General features: G+C 47.6%; 1 protein-coding gene across 1 annotated transcript in view; it reads left to right on the top strand.

The window, feature by feature from the left end:
- Positions 1–2,371: 2,371 nt before the first annotated feature.
- Positions 2,372–27,878, top strand: part of scai (suppressor of cancer cell invasion) — a 38,533-nt gene continuing 13,026 nt past the window's right edge. Inside the window, exons 1-10 of the mRNA XM_056433113.1 lie at positions 2,372–2,616; positions 8,696–8,823; positions 9,339–9,434; positions 9,667–9,753; positions 10,431–10,529; positions 10,958–11,054; positions 16,328–16,426; positions 16,521–16,673; positions 23,382–23,486; positions 27,535–27,624. Of these exons, the coding sequence (XP_056289088.1) occupies positions 8,717–8,823; positions 9,339–9,434; positions 9,667–9,753; positions 10,431–10,529; positions 10,958–11,054; positions 16,328–16,426; positions 16,521–16,673; positions 23,382–23,486; positions 27,535–27,624 (933 nt within the window). The 5' untranslated portion in view covers positions 2,372–2,616; positions 8,696–8,716. The remainder of the gene's footprint in view (positions 2,617–8,695; positions 8,824–9,338; positions 9,435–9,666; positions 9,754–10,430; positions 10,530–10,957; positions 11,055–16,327; positions 16,427–16,520; positions 16,674–23,381; positions 23,487–27,534; positions 27,625–27,878) is intronic.

Raw genomic sequence — 27,878 nt, 5'->3', positions numbered from 1 at the left:
AAGACACTGACAGCAGAGTCACAACAGAACAGGTTACATGATGATGATGATGTGATGTAGTCAGAGGAGGAAGACACTGACAGCAGAGAAACAACAGAACAGGTTACATGATGATGATGATGTGATGTAGTCAGAGGACTAAGACACTGACAGCAGAGTCACAACAGAACAGGTTACATGATGATGATGATGTGATGTAGTCAGAGGACTAAGACACTGACAGCAGAGAAACAACAGAACAGGTTACATGATGATGATGATGTGATGTAGTCAGAGGACTAAGACACTGACAGCAGAGAAACAACAGAACAGGTTACATGATGATGATGATGTGATGTAGTCAGAGGGCTAAGACAGCAGAGTCACAACAGAACAGGTTACATGATGATGATGATGTGATGTAGTCAGAGGACTAAGACACTGACAGCAGAGTCACAACAGAACAGGTTACATGATGATGATGATGTGATGTAGTCAGAGGAGGAAGACACTGACAGCAGAGAAACAACAGAACAGGTTACATGATGATGATGATGTGATGTAGTCAGAGGACTAAGACACTGACAGCAGAGAAACAACAGAACAGGTTACATGATGATGATGTGATGTAGTCAGAGGACTAAGACACTGACAGCAGAGAAACAACAGAACAGGTTACATGATGATGATGATGTGAGTGTCAGAGGACTAAGACACTGACAGCGGAGTCACAACAGAACAGGTTACATGATGATGATGATGTGATGTAGACAGAGGACTAAGACACTGACAGCAGAGAACAACAACAGAACAGGTTACATGATGATGATGATGTGATGTAGTCAGAGGAGGAAGACACTGACAGCAGAGAAACAACAGAACAGGTTACATGATGATGATGATGTGATGTAGTCAGAGGAGGAAGACACTGACAGCAGAGAAACAACAGAACAGGTTACATGATGATGATGATGTGATGTAGTCAGAGGAGGAAGACACTGACAGCAGAGAAACAACAGAACAGGTTACATGATGATGATGATGTGATGTAGTCAGAGGAGGAAGACACTGACAGCAGAGTCACAACAGAACAGGTTACATGATGATGATGATGTAGTCAGAGGAGGAAGACACTGACAGCAGAGAAACAACAGAACAGGTTACATGATGATGATGATGTGATGTAGTCAGAGGAGGAAGACACTGACAGCAGAGTCACAACAGAACAGGTTACATGATGATGATGATTTATTTCGATCAGCAAAATATACAACAATCATAATTCAACAAAAGAAAGTGGCTGACCGAAAGGGTCGAGGCTGAAGCTAACGAGCTTATAAGTGCCCTAACCTATGATTTCTCGAAAAAACGTATTTCAAAGAATCATATATATATATATATACATATATATCCACACATACATACGTATACATATACATACACATATATATACATACATATACACACACATATATACATACACACACACATAGATAAACACACACACACACACATACATACACACACTGACACACACATATATAAACATAAAACAAAAAACTTCTCCCCATTAACCGTTGATGTAATGATGATGGAGTAATGAAGGTTACAGGTGAAGCACAGGTGGTGCTGTGACTGGGTGCTAATAAGAAAAAATCAACTACTGTCTCTTTATTTTTCAATTGTCAATAGGCTATGTATTGCCTCGTGGTCATCATATCCTCACTCTTCCATGTGGGAATGTTTAGTTCCAAAATGACCCAAATAAAACAAGTAAATACATGATGTATACAACTATGCTGGAAATTAACCATGAACATAAATATCAGAGGAAATAAACGGCATTAAATACATATGTATCAATAACAGGTATACTGCCATCTAGCGGTATAAAGGTGAACCGTTTACTCTGCGGTGGAAATATAAATATATTAGGAACTGTGTTGCATCAAACAATGCAACGATTAAGTGAGAAGGTGATTCTTGCTGTGTACATGAATATTAAACTTCCCGTCGTCACCACTGTCGCTAACATATCCAGGTTTAATTATGTATTCTTTATATTGACTAATTAATATTCTTCTAACGTTACCCTGCTATGTGTTTGCATCGTTAAAATATCCCCGTTTAATTATTTATTCTTTATATTGACTAATTAATATTCTTCTAACGTTAATAAGAATATGTATCACTGGCTTTTATTTTGACTTCCATTTTAGGCACTTCCGTTCTGTCGTTTTTGGTTTCAGACAGCAGAAACGAAATAAGGGGTTGGTATTCCGTTTGTCCGTTTTTGGTTTTCAAACGGAAAACGAAAAAACCACGTGATTTCCGTATTCCGTATTTGGAATGAAACGAAAAAACAAATAACATTACGTAGACGGACCCGGTCCTGACTCCTGCTTCCTGTCTCCTACCTCCTACCTCCTGTCTCCTACCTCCTACATCCTGGCTCCTGCCTCCTGACCTGTCACAGGACCTCTCGTACAGAATAGCATCTGGCGGTCCCGTGTCACTTCCACACGGTGAGATGAACAGAGAGGCGCGTGCCACCCGCAGAGCTCGTCGGCGCGTTTGATCTGTGAGCAGCGTCACCGTGGTAACGTCCGCCCGTTCATCAGCGCGAGCCGGCTGGAGGTAAGAAGACCGCGAAACGAGCGGGCACAGGCGGGGAGAGCCGCCGGTTACCCGGGTTAAAGAGGCGGGGAGAGCCGCCGGTTACCCGGGTTATAGAGGCGGGGAGAGCCGCCGGTTACCCGGGTTATAGAGGCGGGGAGAGCCGGTTACCCGGGTTATAGAGGCAGGGAGAGCCGACGGTTACCCGGGTTATAGAGGCGGGGAGAGCCGCCGGTTACCCGGGTTATAGAGGCAGGGAGAGCCGACGGTTACCCGGGTTAAAGAGGCGGGGAGAGCCGCCGGTTACCCGGGTTAAAGAGGCGGGGAGAGCCGCCGGTTACCCGGGTTATAGAGGCGGGGAGAGCCGCCGGTTACCCGGGTTAAAGAGGCGGGGAGAGCCGCCGGTTACCCGGGTTAAAGAGGCGGGGAGAGCCGCCGGTTACCCGGGTTATAGAGGCGGGGAGAGCCGCCGGTTACCCGGGTTAAAGAGGCGGGGAGAGCCGCCGGTTACCCGGGTTATAGAGGCGGGGAGAGCCGACGGTTACCCGGGTTAAAGAGGCGGGGAGAGCCGCCGGTTACCCGGGTTATAGAGGCGGGGAGCGCCGCCGGTTACCCGGGTTAAAGAGGCGGGGAGAGCCGACGGTTACACGGGTTAAAGAGGCGGGGAGAGCCGCCGGTTACCCGGGTTATAGAGGCGGGGAGAGCCGCCGGTTACCCGGGTTATAGAGGCGGGGAGAGCCGCCGGTTACCCGGGTTATAGAGGCGGGGAAAGCCGCCGGTTACCCGGGTTATAGAGGCGCGGAGAGCCGCCGGTTATCTGGGTTATCCACAAAGGAACATCCAGATGTGATGGACGTGGAGCTCCACCGCTAGAGACGCAGCCATTCTCCCAGTGAGCGGCCCGGTGGTTCAACGGGGACCAGCCCGGTGGTTCAACGGGGACCAGCCCGGTGGTTCAACGGGGACCAGCCCGGTGGTTCAACGGGGACCAGCCCGGTGGTTCAACGGGGACCAGCCCGCTGTTTACCGGGTCCGCCGAGGCAGCGTGACTTCACGTTAAATGCAGCTCGTTGTTTATACACCAGCGGATCGAGTCCTCGCGCATGTCCATTCATGTTTGTAGTGTTTATCACATCATGTATTCACCGCGTCTAATTACAACGGTCGTTAGTTCTCCTCCAATCAGGAGCGCCTACGTCACAGAGCTCCCAGACCGTGCAGGAACGTTTCAGCACAGGTAGAGGAGGTGCGTTACTAAACATGAAGCCAGGTGAGGAGGTGCGTTGCTAAACATGAAGCCAGGTGAGGAGGTGCGTTGCTAAACATGAAGCCAGGTGAGGAGGTGCGTTGCTAAACATGAAGCCAGGTGAGGAGGTGCGTTACTAAACATGAAGCCAGGTAGAGGAGGTGCGTTACTAAACATGAAGCCAGGTGAGGAGGTGCGTTGCTAAACATGAAGCCAGGTGAGGAGGTGCGTTGCTAAACATGAAGCCAGGTGAGGAGGTGCGTTGCTAAACATGAAGCCAGGTGAGGAGGTGCGTTACTAAACATGAAGCCAGGTAGAGGAGGTGCGTTACTAAACATGAAGCCAGGTGAGGAGGTGCGTTGCTAAACATGAAGCCAGGTGAGGAGGTGCGTTGCTAAACATGAAGCCAGGTGAGGAGGTGCGTTACTAAACATGAAGCCAGGTAGAGGAGGTGCGTTACTAAACATGAAGCCAGGTAGAGGAGGTGCGTTACTAAACATGAAGCCAGGTGAGGAGGTGCGTTGCTAAACATGAAGCCAGGTAGAGGAGGTGCGTTACTAAACATGAAGCCAGGTGAGGAGGTGCGTTACTGACATGAAGCCAGGTGAGGAGGTGCGTTACTAAACATGAAGCCAGGTGAGGAGGTGCGTTGCTAAACATGAAGCCAGGTGAGGAGGTGCGTTACTAAACATGAAGCCAGGTGAGGAGGTGCGTTACTAAACATGAAGCCAGGTGAGGAGGTGCGTTACTAAACATGAAGCCAGGTGAGGAGGTGCGTTACTAAACATGAAGCCAGGTAGAGGAGGTGCGTTACTAAACATGAAGCCAGGTGAGGAGGTGCGTTACTAAACATGAAGCCAGGTGAGGAGGTGCGTTACTAAACATGAAGCCAGGTGAGGAGGTGCGTTACTGACATGAAGCCAGGTAGAGGAGGTGCGTTACTAAACATGAAGCCAGGTGAGGAGGTGCGTTACTAAACATGAAGCCAGGTAGAGGAGGTGCGTTACTAAACATGAAGCCAGGTGAGGAGGTGCGTTACTGACATGAAGCCAGGTGAGGAGGTGCGTTACTAAACATGAAGCCAGGTAGAGGAGGTGCGTTACTAAACATGAAGCCAGGTAGAGGAGGTGCGTTGCTAAACATGAAGCCAGGTGAGGAGGTGCGTTACTAAACATGAAGCCAGGTAGAGGAGGTGCGTTACTAAACATGAAGCCAGGTGAGGAGGTGCGTTACTAAACATGAAGCCAGGTGAGGAGGTGCGTTGCTAAACATGAAGCCAGGTGAGGAGGTGCGTTACTAAACATGAAGCCAGGTAGAGGAGGTGCGTTACTAAACATGAAGCCAGGTGAGGAGGTGCGTTACTGACATGAAGCCAGATAGAGGAGGTGCGTTACTAAACATGAAGCCAGGTAGAGGAGGTGCGTTACTAAACATGAAGCCAGGTAGAGGAGGTGCGTTACTAAACATGAAGCCAGGTAGAGGAGGTGCGTTACTGACATGAAGCCAGGTAGAGGAGGTGCGTTACTAAACATGAAGCCAGGTGAGGAGATGCGTTACTAAACATGAAGCCAGGTGAGGAGGTGCGTTACTAAACATGAAGCCAGGTAGAGGAGGTGCGTTACTGACATGAAGCCAGGTAGAGGAGGTGCGTTACTAAACATGAAGCCAGGTAGAGGAGGTGCGTTACTAAACATGAAGCCAGGTAGAGGAGGTGCGTTACTAAACATGAAGCCAGGTAGAGGAGGTGCGTTACTAAATATGAAGCCAGGTAGAGGAGGTGTGTTACTGACATGAAGCCAGATAGAGGAGGTGCGTTACTAAACATGAAGCCAGGTAGAGGAGGTGCGTTACTAAACATGAAGCCAGGTGAGGAGGTGCGTTACTAAACATGAAGCCAGGTGAGGAGGTGCGTTACTAAACATGAAGCCAGGTGAGGAGGTGCGTTACTGACATGAAGCCAGGTAGAGGAGGTGCGTTACTAAACATGAAGCCAGGTGAGGAGGTGCGTTGCTAAACATGAAGCCAGGTGAGGAGGTGCGTTACTAAACATGAAGCCAGGTAGAGGAGGTGCGTTACTGACATGAAGCCAGGTAGAGGAGGTGCGTTACTAAACATGAAGCCAGGTAGAGGAGGTGCGTTACTAAACATGAAGCCAGGTAGAGGAGGTGCGTTACTGACATGAAGCCAGGTAGAGGAGGTGCGTTACTAAACATGAAGCCAGGTAGAGGAGGTGCGTTACTAAACATGAAGCCAGGTAGAGGAGGTGCGTTACTGACATGAAGCCAGGTAGAGGAGGTGCGTTACTAAACATGAAGCCAGGTGAGGAGGTGCGTTACTAAACATGAAGCCAGGTGAGGAGGTGCGTTACTAAACATGAAGCCAGGTAGAGGAGGTGCGTTACTAAACATGAAGCCAGGTAGAGGAGGTGCGTTACTAAACATGAAGCCAGGTAGAGGAGGTGCGTTACTGACATGAAGCCAGGTAGAGGAGGTGCGTTACTAAACATGAAGCCAGGTGAGGAGGTGCGTTACTAAACATGAAGCCAGGTAGAGGAGGTGCGTTACTAAACATGAAGCCAGGTAGAGGAGGTGCGTTACTAAACATGAAGCCAGGTGAGGAGGTGCGTTACTAAACATGAAGCCAGGTAGAGGAGGTGCGTTACTAAACATGAAGCCAGGTAGAGGAGGTGCGTTACTAAACATGAAGCCAGGTGAGGAGGTGCGTTACTAAACATGAAGCCAGGTAGAGGAGGTGCGTTACTAAACATGAAGCCAGGTAGAGGAGGTGCGTTACTAAACATGAAGCCAGGTGAGGAGGTGCGTTACTAAACATGAAGCCAGGTAGAGGAGGTGCGTTGCTAAACATGAAGCCAGGTAGAGGAGGTGCGTTACTAAACATGAAGCCAGGTGAGGAGGTGCGTTACTAAACATGAAGCCAGGTAGAGGAGGTGCGTTACTAAACATGAAGCCAGGTGAGGAGGTGCGTTGCTAAACATGAAGCCAGGTAGAGGAGGTGCGTTGCTAAACATGAAGCCAGGTGAGGAGGTGCGTTACTAAACATGAAGCCAGGTAGAGGAGGTGCGTTGCTAAACATGAAGCCAGGTGAGGAGGTGCGTTGCTAAACATGAAGCCAGGTAGAGGAGGTGCGTTACTAAACATGAAGCCAGGTGAGGAGGTGCGTTGCTAAACATGAAGCCAGGTAGAGGAGGTGCGTTACTAAACATGAAGCCAGGTGAGGAGGTGCGTTGCTAAACATGAAGCCAGGTAGAGGAGGTGCGTTACTAAACATGAAGCCAGGTGAGGAGGTGCGTTACTAAACATGAAGCCAGGTGAGGAGGTGCGTTACTAAACATGAAGCCAGGTAGAGGAGGTGCGTTACTAAACATGAAGCCAGGTAGAGGAGGTGCGTTACTGACATGAAGCCAGGTAGAGGAGGTGCGTTACTAAACATGAAGCCAGGTAGAGGAGGTGCGTTGCTAAATATGAAGCCAGGTAGAGGAGGTGCGTTACTAAACATGAAGCCAGGTAGAGGAGGTGCGTTACTAAACATGAAGCCAGGTGAGGAGGTGCGTTACTAAACATGAAGCCAGGTGAGGAGGTGCATTGCTAAACATGAAGCCAGGTGAGGAGGTGCGTTGCTAAACATGAAGCCAGGTGAGGAGGTGCGTTACTGACATGAAGCCAGGTGAGGAGGTGCGTTGCTAAACATGAAGCCAGGTGAGGAGTTGCGTTGCTAAACATGAAGCCAGGTGAGGAGGTGCGTTGCTAAACATGAAGCCAGGTGAGGAGGTGCGTTGCTAAACATGAAGCCAGGTGAGGAGGTGCGTTGCTAAACATGAAGCCAGGTAGAGGAGGTGCGTTACTAAACATGAAGCCAGGTAGAGGAGGTGCGTTGCTAAACATGAAGCCAGGTAGAGGAGGTGCGTTGCTAAACATGAAGCCAGGTGAGGAGGTGCGTTACTAAACATGAAGCCAGGTGAGGAGGTGCGTTACTAAACATGAAGCCAGGTGAGGAGGTGCGTTACTAAACATGAAGCCAGGTGAGGAGGTGCGTTACTAAACATGAAGCCAGGTGAGGAGGTGCGTTGCTAAACATGAAGCCAGGTGAGGAGGTGCGTTGCTAAACATGAAGCCAGGTGAGGAGGTGCGTTACTGACATGAAGCCAGGTGAGGAGGTGCGTTGCTAAACATGAAGCCAGGTGAGGAGTTGCGTTGCTAAACATGAAGCCAGGTGAGGAGGTGCGTTGCTAAACATGAAGCCAGGTGAGGAGGTGCGTTACTAAACATGAAGCCAGGTAGAGGAGGTGCGTTGCTAAACATGAAGCCAGGTGAGGAGGTGCGTTGCTAAACATGAAGCCAGGTGAGGAGGTGCGTTACTAAACATGAAGCCAGGTAGAGGAGGTGCGTTGCTAAACATGAAGCCAGGTGAGGAGGTGCGTTGCTAAACATGAAGCCAGGTGAGGAGGTGCGTTACTAAACATGAAGCCAGGTGAGGAGGTGCGTTACTGACATGAAGCCAGGTGAGGAGGTGCGTTACTAAACATGAAGCCAGGTGAGGAGGTGCGTTACTGACATGAAGCCAGGTGAGGAGGTATTTGGGTCATCACACCTGTGAATGAGCAGAAGCTCTGGGACGTCAGGTGACCTTGTGACACACTTCCTCCTGTTCATGTGAGAAGTCAGGTGCTCAGGTGCATCACACTCCCAGCTGCTGACCCATGGTGTGTCACCAGCTGGACAGTGCTGTAGGTGGTCTGGTTCTCCTGGTTCCCAGGTGTTTCACCAGGTATAACTGAAGTCAGTGTCATGTCTCTGTGTGCAGCAGGTGTGTGAAGTCAGTGTCATGTCTGTGCAGCAGGTGTGTGAAGTCAGTGTCATGACTGGAGCTGAGCCTGAGGAGGACATCCCACTCGGAGAGAGGAAGACTGTGACGGACTTCTGCTACCTGCTGGACAAGTCCAAGCAGCTCTTCAATGGGCTGAGGTGGGTCTCCGTCAGGAGGGCGTGTGTTTACACTGTAGTGCAAGATGTGGGAGCGACGGGGTCAATCGGGGGGTTGGAGGTTCAATCCCCGCCCTAGTCCATGTGTCCTTGAGCAAAACACTTCACCCTGAGTGTCTCCCTATAGCTGCTCTACGGTGTGTGAGTGTCACCGGATTGTAAGCTTTGGATAAAACACAACCTATTGATTACAACAACAAGATAACAACATATTGAGAACAACAAGATAACAACCTATTGAGAACAACAACAACAAGATAACAACCTATTGAGAACAACAACAACAAGATAACCTATTGAGAACAACAACAACAAGATAACAACCTATTGAGAACAACAACAACAAGATAACAACATATCAAACACAACTTATTTAGGACAACAACAACAAGCTAACAACCTATTGAGAACAACAACAATAATATATACATATATGTATGTATGTGGTTGGTTGTAGAGCGTCTAAGGAGCTCTGGATGCGTCTCTTCTCGCTGCAGGGACCTGCCTCAGTATGGACACAAGCAGTGGCAGTCCTACTTCGGACGGACCTTCGACGTCTACACCAAGCTGTGGAAGTTCCAGCAGCAGCACAGGTGAGTTCATCTCTCATCCCTGTGTTGATGTATGAGCTTCAGGGCAACCTGAGCGGATGATGCTTCACAACCAGGACCAGGTGGGTTCAAACCAAACAGCAGGTGAGACTTGAATGAGTGTCAATGAGGCCGAATGACGTCCGAGTTCCCCAGAGGAGGCTCACGCTGTGGGTAAGGTCATGGCTGAATACTCTCATGGTTTGATGCTCAGTGTTATATGATTTACTGACAGGCAGGTCCTGGACAGCCGCTACGGCTTGAAGAGATGGCAGATTGGGGAAGTGGCATCCAAAATTGGACAACTTTACTACCACTACTAGTAAGTCAAACAACTGTCTCACTGTTGTCTGTTATTATATAGATATATATTCTTTATTTATATATTATTCACATATATATATATTTATATGTATATATAAATAATATATATATTTCTATAAATATATTTTAATTATATATATTTATATAAACATATTTAATTAAATATTTTTTATTTATAAATATATATATATACATTCCCTTAATATGATTTTATTATTTATTCTCCAATCATCCATAACTCTAGTTTTATATAGACTAAAAACAATTATTAAAAAACAAGGTCTGGCTCAGACAATGTAGGTACAGGTGAGCTGCTGGGAAGCTACAGCCAATGGGAGTTGAGGGGTAACCTGGGGGAGGGTTTCCTTGGTGGTCATGTGATTGAGCTTGCCTACACACCGGAGACACCTGGGGAGCAACCGGGTGAGGAGTCCGTCCTGGAGGTCCTCAGTGCTCTCCTGAAGGTTCTCACCTTTTTGCCCTCAAAGGGTTGTTCTATTTCTTGGGAGTTGTTCCTGAGCCGACGTGAGGTCAAAGGTCATGGATGTCGATGTGTGCAGATTGTAAAGCCTCTGAGGGGTGTTGTCGTACTTTACTAAAGGGTCTGGTGTTTCATGTTAAGGACATTCCAGCGTATGTGTTGATAACACTCGTGTGTCTCTCCCTGACCGCCAGCCTCCGGACCTCAGAGACGAGCTACCTGAACGAGGCCTTCTCCTTCTACTCAGCCATCCGCCAGCGCTCGTACTACTTCCAGGTCAACAAGGAGGACAGGTACAGGACACCTGCTCCCTTTGCTTGGGTTCTAACACTTTCCTCTAGCATTCACTTTTTAAAGGTTTATTTTCTGCTTGGTTCAACTGAGCCAAATATCACTTTGTAATCCGTAGATTTGTGCTCTGCACATGTAGAGCACAGGGCCCGTTGTAAAGAGCTGGCTGTATTCTATCTGTGTTCTCGTGCTGGTTCCTTTTGAAGATGGACCATCTCGTGGGGATCGGCGGTCAACAGCTGCTCTCTGTAGTCGTTGGTGAATGTCACTCAGGAGGAGGTCCTGTGTGAGCTGGTTACGTCCAGCCGAGTGATGTGAGGACTGTGATGACGTTGTTGTTCTCTACATCTCTAAAGCACCGGGGAGCCAACCGAACACCAACGTGCTGCTGGGCTGACTTCATGGCCTCCATCTTGTCTCCTCTCCCCAGGCCAGAGTTGGTGGTGAAGAAGCTCCGGTATTACGCTCGTTACATCGTGGTCTGTTTACTGCTGAACAAGATGGACCTGGTCAAGGTTCTGGTGAAGGTATGGGAGATGTTCTGTGTGTTCTGAGGGGCTTCAGTGTCTCCATGGAACCAAGTTCAGGGACCCCCAGGAGTCTGTGGAAGGAAAGCCGTCCCCACCTGGAGACTCCCGTCTGACATCAGACGACCCTCTGAGACCGGAGCAGCATGGTCACCATTCATCTAAACTGACCACGCACACATCAATTACACACATCAATTACACACATCAATTACATACATCAATTACACACATCAATTACACACGCATCAATTACACACATCAATTACACACACATCAATTACACAAATCAATTAAAGCTGCAAGCAGCGATGAACGGGTCCTCTTCCTGCTTCGCACGTCGGGGGTGCTGGCCGGACGCCGGCCCCCTCGGCCGAGAGCGCACGCACGGCGTTCGGGCGTTTGACCGTTTGTCACGCGACACTGATTTTACTTTGCTAGTCGGTGGCGCTTTGATTCTGAGTGAAAAAAGGCTTGTTGATATCCTCAGGCCGTGAATTCTACGAAGCATGAGAAGTTTGGAGCAGATTTGAGTGAGTCCAGGGTTGCCAGCAGGGGACGCTGTGACAATTTGAACATATACATGCATCATGTGTATCCATGTGAAGTCTAGACCTTGTCATGTAAATTACATGTGAATGTGATTCAACGTGTCGCTACGAGCTTCACAGGGAAGCATCATCAAGGTCTTAGGTCTATTCTGGTATATTTTGAGAGGGATCTGAATAATCTGCGAGGAGCAGTGTATAAAAGTAAAAAACATGTAACTTCCTAGTGCCACCAGTTGGCGCTACGACCAGAATCAAAAATTAGCATATGGATGTCTTCAGGGACAGTATGTCATGAGGTATGAGAAATATGGAGCAGATTACATAATGTATGGCCGAGTTACAACAACGTCAATTTTCATGGCGAATGGCGTTTCTTTGCTGGTCCGGCAAACGCACATAGTTTAATATTATTGAAATCCTTCAAAGATTCTTCAAGACAAAGGTCTCAAGACCATACTGGCCAAGTTTTGAATGAATCGGGTGTAAACTCTAGGAGGAGTTAACAGTTTAACAACTGCCCAAAACATGAAAAAAAGCTAAAAATGCCGATATTTAGGAATTTATTGCAGCGCCCCCTAATGTTCAAATATTATGAAAAAATTAGGGTACTTTAAGGGATGTCATGTGAACATAAGCCAGTAAATTGGTGAGGATTGGCCAATTAATTTGGAAGTTAGGTGTCTTTATATATCAGGCCACACCCTTTCAATGTTCATTGGTCTATATTCTCTGAACGCAATGAGATATCAACAAGATCTTCAGTACTTGTGATGACATTGAACCAATAATGGATCCCAGAAATTTCCGGATGAATCGGACAAAGCGTTTTGGAAAAAAGTGAATTTAAAAAAATAAAAAAAAATTCAAAATGGCGGGAAATCTAGTTAGGCGCATTTGATTTTCACCATGAACTTTTTTGTAGAGCAGGTCCAGGTGAACCTGTATACCAAATTTCAAGTCAATCGGTCATTGTTGAAAAAAGTTATTCGCTTTCTACCTCAAGGGGGCGCTAGAGAAAAATGTCTATATGCAAAAATACGAAACCTTGAAAATATCGGGATTTTCGCCAGGCCTGATATGCATCTAAAATTTGACCACTTTTGGAATATGATAAAGGGCAACATGCTTTTTAGGCTGATTTGCTTTGGCCAATCGGTGGCGCTATGACTAGAATTTTAAATTAGCATATGGATGTCTTCAGGGTCACTATGTGATGACATACGAGGAATATGGAGCAGATTGGATAATGTATGGCCGAGTTACATCATCTTACATGTTAATGGCGAATGGCGTTTCTTTGCCGGTCCGGAGAACGCACAAACTTTAATATTTTTAAAATCTTTCAAAGATTTTTGAAGACAAAGGTCTAAAGACTATACTGGCTTAGTTTGGAATGAATCGGGTTTAAGCTCTAGGAGGAGTTAACTGTTTAACAACCCCCCAAAAGGTCAGAAAATAATGCAAAAAAGGCATATATTGAGGGATGGATTGTAGCGCCCCCTAATGTTCAAATATTCTGAAAAAATTAGGGTACTTTAAGGGATGTCATGTGAACATAGTCTAATAATTTGGTGAGAATTGGCCAATTAATTTCGAAGTTAGATGTCTTTAAATATCAGGCCACACCCCTCGGATGTTCATTGGTCCATATTCTCTGAACACAATGAGATATCAACAATCTTTTAAAGATTTTTGATTGCATTGAAAGAATAATGAACCACAACAAGTCGTGTATGAATCGCAATTATCCTTTTGGAGGAGTTGAAAAGAATGTGTTTTTTACAAAATTCAAAATGGCGGGAAATCTAAGTGGGCGGAGCTTATGATCATAATGTAATATTTTTAGAGCAGGTCTAAGCGGACATGTATGATGAATTTCAAAGTAATCGGTCATTGCGGGCAAATACCGGGGCCATTTGAACATAAATACAGTCTAGGGGGCGCTATTGAGCCATATTGGCATTTCAAAGCTTTCAAATCATATCAGGTAACTACATATTTGACCATAAATGTGTGTGCTAAATTTAGTTACGTTTCGAGCATTTTTAGTCCCTCCAAAGCCCCTTCGTTGTTTGACGCGAAGAATGGGTTGCCACGGCAACAGTGTTAGACGAAACATAAAATGCTTCATCTTCTGGCATCATGAAAGTCTAACCTTCATGTGTAACAAATTTGGTGTTGATCTGATTTACCTTCTCAGAGAAGGAAGCCAAAGAAAACGATTTTTGTTCCCGTTACCAGTAGGTGGCGCTACCACTAAAATAAAAAATCAGACTGCACATGTCTTCAGGCCTGGAGTGTCATCACACATGGGGAGTTTAGAACGGATCTGATGATGTGGAGTCGAGTTACAACGGTTTATTCGTTCACGGCGAAGGATCAATGTTTGCCGATGGAGAACCTCACCGTACTACAATGTGTCGCTACGAGCTTCACAGGGAAGCATCATCAAGGTCTTAGGTCTATTCTGCTATATTTTGAGAGCGATCTGAATAATCTGCGAGGAGCAGTGTATAAAAGTAAAAAAACATGTAACTTCCTTGTGCCACTAGTTGGCGCTAAGACCAGAATCAAAAATTACCAGATGGATGTCTTCAGGGTCAGTATGTCATGAGGTATGAGAAATATGGAGCAGATTCCATAATGTATGGCCGAGTTACAACAACGTACATTTTCATGGCGAATGGCGTTTTTTGCTGGTCCGGCAAACGCACATAGTTTAATATTTTTGAAATCTTTCAAAGATTTTTCAAGACAAAGGTCTCAAGAACATACTGCCCAAGTTTGGAAAGAATCGGGTTTAAGCTCTAGGAGGAGTTAACTGTTTTACAACCCCTAAAAACATGAAAAAAGGCATATTTTGAGGGATTGATTGTAGCGCCCCCTATTGTTCAAATATTATGAAAAAATCAAGGTAGGTTGAGCTCGTCCTTGTGGACATTGGCTGGTAATTTGGTGAAGATAGGTCCAGTGATTTGGAAGTTAGGTGTCTTTATATATTGGGCCACACCCCTTGCATGTTCACTGTTCCATATCCTCTGAACGCAATAAGATATCGACAATTCCTGAAAATTATTCCTTCGAATTGAACCAATAATGAACCTCAGAAATTTTGGTAGGAATCAGAACAAGCGTTTTGAAAAAAAGTACACAAAAAGTTTTTTACCTAATTCAAAATGGTGGAAAATCTAAGGAGGCGGATATTATGGGTCATACCAGGATTTTTTTTAGTTTTTTTAGAGCAGGTCCAAGCGGACCTGTACGCAAAATTTCAAGTCAATCAGTCATTGGCGAAAAAAACCGTGGGTACAAACACTCAAGGGGGCGCTAGAGAGACATTTTCTTTTACACAACTACGAAAACTCAATAATCTAAAAAATTTCACCAGTCTGCTTCTGCATGTGGAATTTCAGTCTGCTGGGGCGTACCGTGTGCGGCCAGTCGACGTTTGTTTCGCGACATTAAGAAGAAGAATAATTCTTACAATAACAATAGGTTCCTCTACGACGAAGTCTCAGAGGACCCTAATTACACACATCAATTACACACACATCAATTACGCACACATCAATTACACACACAGCAATCAATTACACACACAGCAATCAATTACACACATCAATTACACACATCAATTACACACATCCCCTTGATTGCCTCCAACTCTCATTATAAGTTGGTAACATGATAACTCGATAACAGGGTAACTCGGTAACTCAGTAACACGGAAACTCGATAACAGGGTAACACGATAACAGGGTAACTCGGTAACACGATAACAGGGTAACACGATAACAGGGTAACTCGGTAACACGATAACAGGGTAACTCGGTAACACGATAACAGGGTAACTCGGTAACACGATAACAGGGTAACACGATAACAGGGTAACTCGGTAACACGATAACAGGGTAACACGGTAACACGATAACAGGGTAACTCGGTAACACGATAACAGGGTAACTCGATAACACGGTAACTCGGTAACACGATAACACGGTAACATGATAACAGGGTAACACGATAACACGGTAACATGATAACAGGGTAACTCGGTAACTCGGTAACACGATAACAGGGTAACTCGATAACAGGGTAACTCGGTAACTCGGTAACTCGATAACACGGTAACACGATAACAGGGTAACTCGGTAACTCGGTAACACGGTAACACGATAACACGATAACAGGGTAACTCGGTAACAGGGTAACTCGGTAACACTGTAACTCGGTAACACGATAACTCGGTAACACGATAACAGGGTAACTCGGTAACACGATAACTCGGTAACACGATAACAGGGTAACACGATAACACGATAACTCGGTAACACGGTAACACGATAACTCGGTAACACGATAACAGGGTAACACGATAACACGGTAACACGATAACAGGGTAACACGGTAACACGATAACTCGGTAACAGGGTAACTCGGTAACACGATAACACGATAACTCGGTAACACGATAACACGGTAACACGATAACTCGGTAACACGATAACAGGGTAACTCGGTAACTCGATACCAGGGTAACTCGGTAACACGATAACAGGGTAACTCGGTAACACGATAACAGGGTAACACGGTAACACGATAACATGTTACCATGATAACACGGTAACCAGTGTGAGTAACTCTTTAACCAGAGGACTGTTTCTGGAGGCTGTGGTGCCACCGTGAGGCGGCAGCGTGTTGAGTGACCTTCTCCTCCTGCAGGAGCTTTCTGAGGAGATTGAAGATTACACCCAGCGCTTCAACACAGAGGACCAGCTGGAGTGGAACCTGGTCCTGCAGGAAGTGGCAGCTTTTGTAGAGGTGACGACCTCCACGACCTCCCCCTCCTTCATGAGTTACTCATGAGACGGTGGATCTGAGTGGATCTGGTTTCATGGGGTCTCTTGTGTCTCAGGCCGATCCGGTGGTGGTTCTGAACGACAACAGTTCTGTGGTGGTGACCAACAACCGCCTGCAGGAGGGCAGCGTTCCTCCCCTGGAACAAGGCATGGTGGTCGGGCAGCTCGTCCTCGCCGACGCACTCATCATCGGCAACTGTAACAACCAGGTCCTAACCACTGATCCTGATCCACACAGGACTCAGGGTCTCACTACACACCACACACTGCACACTGCACACTACACACTACACACTGCACTCTGCACACACTACACACACTGCACTCTACACACACTGCACTCTGTACACACTACACACTGCACACTCTACACACACACTACACACACTACACTCTACACACACTACACTCTACACACCGCACACTACACACACTACACTCTGTATACACTACACACTACACACACTGCACTCTGCACACACTACACACACTACACTCTACACACACTGCACTCTGTACACACTACACTCTACACACACTACACACACTACACTCTACACACACTACACTCTACACACCGCACACTACACACACTACACTCTGTACACACTGCACTCTGTACACACTACACTCTGTACACACTGTACACACTGCACTCTGTACACACTACACTCTGTACACACTGCACTCTGTACACACTACACTCTGTACACACACTCACCTACACTGTACACACTACACTCTGTACACACACTCACACACTACCTGCACACTGCACTCTGTACACACTACACACTCTGTACACACTACACTCTGTACACACTACACTCTGTACACACTACACTCTGTACACACTGCACTCTGTACACACTACACTCTGTACACACTACACTCTGTACACACTGTACACACTACACTCTGTACACACTACACTCTGTACACACTACACTCTGTACACACTGCACTCTGTACACACTGCACTCTGTACACTACACCTGCACACACACACTACACTCTGTACACACTACACTCTGTACACACTGCACTCTGTACACACTGCACTCTGTACACACTACACTCTGTACACACTACACTCTGTACACACTGCACTCTGTACACACTACACTCTGTACACACTACACTCTGTACACACTACACTCTGTACACACTACACTCTGTACACACTGCACTCTGCACACTCTACACACACTACACACACTACACTCTACACACACTACACTCTGTACACACTACACTCTGTACACACTACCTCTGCACACTGCACTCTGTACACACTGCACTCTGTACACTACACTCTGTACACACTACACTCTGTACACACTGTACACACTACACTCTGTACACACTACACTCTGTACACACTGCACTCTGTACACACTACACTCTGTACAGACTGCACTCTGTACACACCACACTCTGTACACACTGCACTCTGTACAGACTGCACTCTGTACACACCGCACCTCTGTACACACCACTCTGTACACACTGCACTCTGTACACACTGCACTCTGTACAGACTGCACTCTGTACACACCACACTCTGTACACACTACACTCTGTACACACTGCACTCTGTACACACTGTACACACTACACTCTGTACACACTACACTCTGTACACACTGCACTCTGTACACACTACACTCTGTACACACTACACTCTGTACACCACACTCTGTACACCTCTAACACACTCTGTACACACTGCACTCTGTACACACTACACTCTGTACACACTACACTCTGTACACACTACACTCTGTACACACTGCACTCTGTACACACTACACTCTGTACACACCACACACTGCACACTGCACACTACACACCACACTCTGTACACACTGCACTCTGTACACTGCACCTGTACACACTGCACTCTGTACAGACTGCACTCTGTACACACTACACTCTGTACACACTACACCTGTACACACTCACACCTGTACACACTGCACTCTGTACACACCACACCTGTACACACCACACTCTGCACACTGCACTCTGTACACACTGCACCTGTACACACTACACTCTGTACACACTGCACTCTGTACACACTGCACTCTGTACACACTGCACTCTGTACACACTGCACTCTGCACACTGCACTCTGTACACACTACACTCTGTACACACTGCACTCTGTACACACTACACCTGTACACACTGCACTCTGTACACACCACTCTGTACACACCACACTCTGTACACTGCACTCTGTACACACCACCTGTACACACTGCACTCTGCACACCACACTCTGTACACACTGCACTCTACACACCTGTACACACCTCTGTACACACTACACTCTGTACACACTACACTCTGTACACACTGCACTCTGTACACACTACACTCTGTACACACTGCACTCTGTACACACTGCACTCTGTACACACTGCACTCTGTACACACTGCACTCTGTACACTACACTCTGTACACACCACACTCTGTACACACTGCACTCTGTACACACCACACTCTGTACACACCACACCTGTACACACTGCACTCTGTACACACTACACTCTGTACACACACTCTGTACACACTGCACTCTGTACACACTGCACCTGCACACACTGCACTACACACTGCACTCTGTACACACTGCACTCTGTACACACTGCACTCTGTACACACTACACTCTGCACACTACACTCTGTACACACACTCTGCACACTACACCTGTACACTGCACTCTGTACACACTGCACTCTGTACACACTACACTCTGTACACACTACACTCTGTACAGACTGCACTCTGTACACACTGCACTCTGTACACACTGCACTCTGTACACACTACACTCTGTACACACTGCACTCTGTACACACTGCACTCTGTACACACTGCACTCTGTACACACTGCACTCTGTACACACTACACTCTGTACACACTACACTCTGTACACACTGCACTCTGTACACACTGCACTCTGTACACACTACACTCTGTACACACTGCACTCTGTACACACTGCACTCTGTACACTCTGTACACACTGCACTCTGTACACACTACACTCTGTACACACTGCACTCTGTACACACTACACTCTGTACACACTGCACTCTGTACACACTACACTCTGTACACACTGCACTCTGTACACACTACACTCTGCACACTGCACTCTGTACACACCACACTCTGTACACTGCACTCTGTACACACTACACTCTGTACACACTGCACTCTGTACACACTGCACTCTGTACAGACTGCACTCTGTACACACTGCACTCTGTACACACTGCACTCTGTACACACTACACTCTGTACACACTGCACTCTGTACACACTACACTCTGTACACACTGCACTCTGTACACACTACACTCTGTACACACTGCACTCTGTACACACTGCACTCTGTACACACTACACTCTGTACACACTGCACTCTGTACACACTACACTCTGTACACACTGCACTCTGTACACACTGCACTCTGTACACACTGCACTCTGTACACACTGCACTCTGTACACACTGCACTCTGTACACACTGCACTCTGTACACACTACACTCTGTACACACTACACTCTGTACACACTGCACTCTGTACAGACTGCACTCTGCACACTCTACACACTACACTCTGTACAGACTGCACCTGTACACACTGCACTCTGTACACACTGTACACACTGCACTCTGTACAGACTGCACTCTGTACACACTACACTCTGTACACACTGCACTCTGTACACACTGCACTCTGTACACACTGCACTCTGTACACACTGCACTCTGTACACACTGCACTCTGTACACACTACACTCTGTACACACTGCACTCTGTACACACTACACTCTGTACACACTGCACTCTGTACACACTGCACTCTGTACACACTGTACACACTGCACTCTGTACACACTGCACTCTGTACACACTACACTCTGTACACACTGTACACACTACACTCTGTACACACTGTACACACTACACTCTGTACACACTGTACACACTACACTGCACACACTACACTGTACACACTGCACACACTACACACTGCACCCTACACACTGTGCACACTAACCCTCACTGCACTCAGCCATGTGACTCACCTGTCATGACCTCATGGTGCTGTTCAGGGTCTGCTCACTGAGCATGTTTGGCTCACACTCTGTGGATACACACTCTGTATGAATACAGAGTGTGTATCCACAGAGTGTGTATACATACTGCAGTTTACCAGACTACAGAGGACACATCTCCACTCAGTCAGGGATGATAACTGTCTTTATGAGTATATACAGTATATATATTAGTATATACAGTATGTATATTAGTATATACAGTATGTATATTAGTTAATATATTAGTATATACAGTATGTATATTAGTATAAAAAGTATGTATATTAGTTAATATATTAGTATATACAGTATGTATATTAGGATATACAGTATGTACACTACCGTTCAAAAGTTTGGGATCACCCAGACAATTTCGTGTTTTCCATGAAAACTCACACTTTTATTTATCAAATGAGTTGCAAAATGTATAGAAAATATAGTCAAGACATTGACAAGGTTAGAAATAATGATTTGTATTTGAAGTATTCATTTTTTTCTTCAAACTTTGCTTTCGTCAAAGAATGCTCCTTTTGCAGCAATTCCAGCATTGCAGACCTTTGTCATTCTAGCTGTTAATTAGTTGAGGTAATCTGTTGAAATGTCACCCCACGCTTCCTGAAGCACCTCCACCAGTTGGATTGGCTTGATGGGCACTTCTTGAGGACCATACGGTCAAGCTGCTCCCACAACAGCTCAATGGTTGAGATCTGGTGACTGGCCACTCCATTACAGACAGCAAGCTGCCTGCTTCTTCCCTCAAGAGTTCTTCACAATGTGGAGGTGTGCTTTGGGTCATTGTCCTGTTGGAGGAGGACATTGGCTCCAATCAAGCGCTGCCCACAGGGTATGGCATGGCGTTGCCAAATGGAGTGATAGCCTTCCTTATTTAAAATCCCTTTTACCTGGTACAAATCTCCCACTTTACCAGCACCAAAGCAGCCCCAGACCATCACATGACCTCCACCATGCTTGACAGATGGTGTCAGGCACTCTTCCAGCATCTTTTCACCTGTTCTGCATCTCACAAATGTTCTTCTGTGTGATCCAAACACCTCAAACTTGGATTCATCTGTCCAGAACACCTTTTCCAATCTTCCTCTGTCCAATGCCTGTGTTCTTTTGCCCATACCAATCTTTTCTTTTCATTGGCCAGTCTCAGATATGGCTTTTCTTTGCCACTCTGCCTAGAAGGCCAGCATCCCGAGTCGCCTCTTCACTGTCGACGTTGACACTGGCGTTTTGGGTACCATTTAAAGAAGCTGCCAGTTGAGGACCTGTGAGGCGCTCTTTCTCAAACTAGAGACTCTAATGTACTTGTCTTCTTGCTGAGTTGTGCACGGGGCCTCCCACTTCTTTCTGCTCTGGTTAGAGCCCGTTTGTGCTGTTCTCTGAAGGAGTAGTACACACCGCTGGAGGACATTTTCAGTTTCTTTGCAATTTCTCGCATGGAATAGTCTTCATTTCTAAGAACAAGAATAGACTGGCGAGTTTCACATGAAAGTTCTTTTTTTCTGGCCATTTTGAGAGTCTTATCGAACCCACAAATGTGATGCTCCAGATAATCAACTAGCTCAAAGGAAGGCCAGTTTTATAGCTTCTCTCATCAGCAAAACAGTTTTCAGCTGTGCTAACATAATTGCACAAGGGTTTTCTAATCAGACATTAGTCTTCTAAGGCGATAACACAATGTACCATCAGAACACTGGAGTGATGATGGAAATGGGCCTCTATACACCTCTGGAGATATTTCATTAGAAACCAGACGTTTCCACCTAGAATAGTCATTTACCACATTAACAATGTAGAGAGTGTATTTCTGATTGATTTAATGTTATCTTCATTGAAAAAAACAATGCTTTTCTTTGAAAAATAAGGACATTTCTAAGTGATCCCAAACTTTTGAACGGTAGTGTATATTAGTTAATATATTTGTATATATATATTAGTATATACAGTACACTACCGTTCAAAAGTTTGGGGTCACTTAGAAATGTCTTTATTCTTCAAAGAAAAGCAGTGTTTTTTCAATCAAGATAACATTAATCATAAATACCCTCTCTACATTGTTAATGTGGTCAATGACTATTCTAGGTGAAACGTCTGGTTTCTAATGACATGTCTCCAGAGGTGTATAGAGGCCCATTTCATCATCACTCCAGTGTTCTGATGGTACATTGTGTCATCGCCTTAGAAGACTAATGTCTGATTAGAAAACCCTTGTGCAATTATGTTAGCACAGCTGAAAACAGTTATGCTGGTGATATAAGCTATACAACTGGCCTTCCTTGAGCTTGAAGTTTGAAGAACAAAATTAATACTTCAAATATTAATCATTATTTATAACCTTGTCAATGTCTTGACTATATGTTCTATGAAATGTTCAATTCATTTATAAATAAAAGTGAGTTTTCATGGAAGACACAAAATTGTCTGGATGACCCCAAACTTTTGAACGGTAGTGTATGTATATTAGTATATACAGTATGTATATTAGTTAATATATTAGTATATACAGTATATATATTAGTATACCCCGTGTAGCCTCACCTGTACTCGCATGTCTCACAAACAGCTTCACACCATCATACATGTAGTTCCATATTGGGTAGCAGCACCGTGTTGTTGTTGTTGCTGCTGCTAGTGGCTGACTTAGAACCTCTGAAACCGAAACGCTGAGCATGTCATGTTGCCATGGCGTCAGGTGAACGTCTCCTCACAGGTGCACTGTTCTGTTGTCATGGCAACATGGCGTCAGGTGAACATCTCAGGTAACACGTCTGTCTCCTCCAGGTGAAGTTCAGTGAGTTGACCATCGACATGTTCCGCATGCTGCAAGCTCTGGAGAGAGAACCTGTGAACCTGGCCACGCAGCCCTCCAAGCAGCAGGGGGCGCTGGTGAGGGGTCTGTGTGTGTGACACTGGTCACCTGTCCTCGTAGGACACTGCTCACCTGTCCTCCTAGGACACTGCTCACCTGTCCTCCTAGGACACTGGTCACCTGTCCTCGTAGGACACTGCTCACCTGTCCTCGTAGGACACTGGTCACCTGTCCTCTTAGGACACTGGTCACCTGTCCTCTTAGGACACTGCTCACCTGTCCTCTTAGGACACTGGTCACCTGTCCTCGTAGGACACTGGTCACCTGTCCTCCTAGGACACTGGTCACCTGTCCTCTTAGGACACTGGTCACCTGTCCTCCTAGGACACTGGTCACCTGTCCTCGTAGGACACTGCTCACCTGTCCTCGTAGGACACTGCTCACCTGTCCTCTTAGGACACTGGTCACCTGTCCTCATAGGACACTGGTCACCTGTCCTCCTAGGACACTGGTCACCTGTCCTCCTAGGACACTGGTCACCTGTCCTCCTAGGACACTGGTCACCTGTCCTCTTAGGACACTGGTCACCTGTCCTCCTAGGACACTGGTCACCTGTCCTCTTAGGACACTGGTCACCTGTCCTCTTAGGACACTGGTCACCTGTCCTCTCAGGACACTGGTCACCTGTCCTCGTAGGACACTGGTCACCTGTCCTCTTAGGACACTGGTCACCTGTCCTCGTAGGACACTGGTCACCTGTCCTCGTAGGACACTGGTCACCTGTCCTCTTAGGACACTGGTCACCTGTCCTCGTAGGACACTGGTCACCTGTCCTCTTAGGACACTGGTCACCTGTCCTCCTAGGACACTGGTCACCTGTCCTCGTAGGACACTGGTCACCTGTCCTCGTAGGACACTGCTCACCTGTCCTCCTAGGACACTGGTCACCTGTCCTCTTAGGACACTGGTCACCTGTCCTCGTAGGACACTGGTCACCTGTCCTCCTAGGACACTGGTCACATGTCCTCTTAGGACACTGCTCACCTGTCCTCCTAGGACACTGGTCACCTGTCCTCGTAGGACACTGGTCACCTGTCCTCGTAGGACACTGGTCACCTGTCCTCTTAGGACACTGGTCACCTGTCCTCTTAGGACACTGGTCACCTGTCCTCTTAGGACACTGGTCACCTGTCCTATTAGGACACTGGTCACCTGTCCTCCTAGGACACTGGTCACCTGTCCTCGTAGGACACTGGTCACCTGTCCTCTTAGGACACTGGTCACCTGTCCTCGTAGGACACTGGTCACCTGTCCTCGTAGGACACTGGTCACCTGTCCTCCTAGGACACTGGTCACCTGTCCTCCTAGGACACTGGTCACCTGTCCTCTTAGGACACTGCTCACCTGTCCTCTTAGGACACTGGTCACCTGTCCACTGGTCACCTGTCCTCCTAGGACACTGGTCACCTGTCCTCGTAGGACACTGGTCACCTGTCCTCGTAGGACACTGGTCACCTGTCCTCCTAGGACACTGCTCACCTGTCCTCCTAGGACACTGGTCACCTGTCCTCTTAGGACACTGGTCACCTGTCCTCGTAGGACACTGGTCACCTGTCCTCCTAGGACACTGGTCACATGTCCTCTTAGGACACTGCTCACCTGTCCTCCTAGGACACTGGTCACCTGTCCTCGTAGGACACTGGTCACCTGTCCTCGTAGGACACTGGTCACCTGTCCTCTTAGGACACTGGTCACCTGTCCTCCTAGGACACTGGTCACCTGTCCTCTTAGGACACTGGTCACCTGTCCTATTAGGACACTGGTCACCTGTCCTCCTAGGACACTGGTCACCTGTCCTCGTAGGACACTGGTCACCTGTCCTCTTAGGACACTGGTCACCTGTCCTCGTAGGACACTGGTCACCTGTCCTCGTAGGACACTGGTCACCTGTCCTCCTAGGACACTGGTCACCTGTCCTCTTAGGACACTGCTCACCTGTCCTCGTAGGACACTGGTCACCTGTCCTCCTAGGACACTGGTCACCTGTCCTCGTAGGACACTGGTCACCTGTCCTCTTAGGACACTGGTCACCTGTCCTCGTAGGACACTGGTCACCTGTCCTCCTAGGACACTGGTCACCTGTCCTCGTAGGACACTGGTCACCTGTCCTCGTAGGACACTGGTCACCTGTCCTCTTGGACACTGGTCACCTGTCCTCGTAGGACACTGGTCACCTGTCCTCCTAGGACACTGGTCACCTGTCCTCCTAGGACACTGGTCACCTGTCCTCCTAGGACACTGGTCACCTGTCCTCGTAGGACACTGGTCACCTGTCCTCCTAGGACACTGGTCACCTGTCCTCTTAGGACACTGCTCACCAGTCCTCTTAGGACACTGGTCACCTGTCCTCTTAGGACACTGGTCACCTGTCCTCTTAGGACACTGGTCACCTGTCCTCTTAGGACACTGGTCACCTGTCCTCATAGGACACTGGTCACCTGTCCTCATAGGACACTGGTCACCTGTCCTCGTAGGACACTGGTCACCTGTCCTCGTAGGACACTGGTCACCTGTCCTCCTAGGACACTGGTCACCTGTCCTCGTAGGACACTGGTCACCTGTCCTCTTAGGACACTGGTCACCTGTCCTCGTAGGACACTGGTCACCTGTCCTCCTAGGACACTGGTCACCTGTCCTCGTAGGACACTGGTCACCTGTCCTCGTAGGACACTGGTCACCTGTCCTCTTGGACACTGGTCACCTGTCCTCGTAGGACACTGGTCACCTGTCCTCCTAGGACACTGGTCACCTGTCCTCCTAGGACACTGGTCACCTGTCCTCCTAGGACACTGGTCACCTGTCCTCGTAGGACACTGGTCACCTGTCCTCCTAGGACACTGGTCACCTGTCCTCTTAGGACACTGCTCACCAGTCCTCTTAGGACACTGGTCACCTGTCCTCTTAGGACACTGGTCACCTGTCCTCCTAGGACACTGGTCACCTGTCCTCTTAGGACACTGGTCACCTGTCCTCATAGGACACTGGTCACCTGTCCTCGTAGGACACTGGTCACCTGTCCTCGTAGGACACTGGTCACCTGTCCTCCTAGGACACTGCTCACCAGTCCTCTTAGGACACTGCTCACCAGTCCTCTTAGGACACTGGTCACCTGTCCTCCTAGGACACTGGTCACCTGTCCTCTTAGGACACTGGTCACCTGTCCTCATAGGACACTGGTCACCTGTCCTCTTAGGACACTGGTCACCTGTCCTCTTAGGACACTGGTCACCTGTCCTCGTAGGACACTGGTCACCTGTCCTCGTAGGACACTGGTCACCTGTCCTCGTAGGACACTGGTCACCTGTCCTCGTAGGACACTGGTCACCTGTCCTCGTAGGACACTGGTCACCTGTCCTCCTAGGACACTGGTCACCTGTCCTCGTAGGACACTGGTCACCTGTCCTCTTAGGACACTGGTCACCTGTCCTCCTAGGACACTGGTCACCTGTCCTCCTAGGACACTGGTCACCTGTCCTCGTAGGACACTGGTCACATGTCCTCGTAGGACACTGGTCACCTGTCCTCGTAGGACACTGGTCACCTGTCCTCTTAGGACACTGGTCACCTGTCCTCTTAGGACACTGGTCACCTGTCCTCCTAGGACACTGGTCACCTGTCCTCCTAGGACACTGGTCACCTGTCCTCGTAGGACACTGGTCACCTGTCCTCCTAGGACACTGGTCACCTGTCCTCTTAGGACACTGGTCACCTGTCCTCGTAGGACACTGGTCACCTGTCCTCGTAGGACACTGGTCACCTGTCCTCGTAGGACACTGGTCACCTGTCCTCGTAGGACACTGGTCACCTGTCCTCTTAGGACACTGGTCACCTGTCCTCGTAGGACACTGGTCACCTGTCCTCGTAGGACACTGGTCACCTGTCCTTAGGACACTGGTCACCTGTCCTCTTAGGACGCTGGTCACCTGTCACCTACAGGACGCTGGTCACCTGTCCTCAGGACGCTGGTCACCTGTCCTCGTGACATCACATGTTGGTCACCTGTCCTCTTAGGACACTGGTCACCTGTCCATGTGGAGTCAGTCACTCTGTGACTCTGGAGCCCAGGAGCCCAGTGGCTTGGTGAAGAAACAAGTCACTTCTAGTATCTGCGACCTTCCGACCCAGCCAGCACTATTCTCATCCGCCTCCTTCAAGGTCAGGGTCACCTGCATGACATCACATGTTCACCTGCATGACATCACATGTTCACCTGCATGACATCACATGTTCACCTGCATGACATCACATGTTCACCTGCATGACATCACATGTTCATCACATGTTCATCATCGTGACATCACATGTTCATCATCGTGACTCCACTGTGACTCCACTGTGACTCATGTTCATCATCGTGACATCACATGTTCATCATCGTGACTCCACTGTGACTCCACCGTGACTCCACT

This window comes from Pseudoliparis swirei, chromosome 15 (genome assembly GCF_029220125.1).
Source record: "Pseudoliparis swirei isolate HS2019 ecotype Mariana Trench chromosome 15, NWPU_hadal_v1, whole genome shotgun sequence".
Lineage (NCBI taxonomy): Eukaryota > Metazoa > Chordata > Actinopteri > Perciformes > Liparidae > Pseudoliparis > Pseudoliparis swirei.
This window is presented reverse-complemented; position numbering and strand designations above follow the sequence as displayed.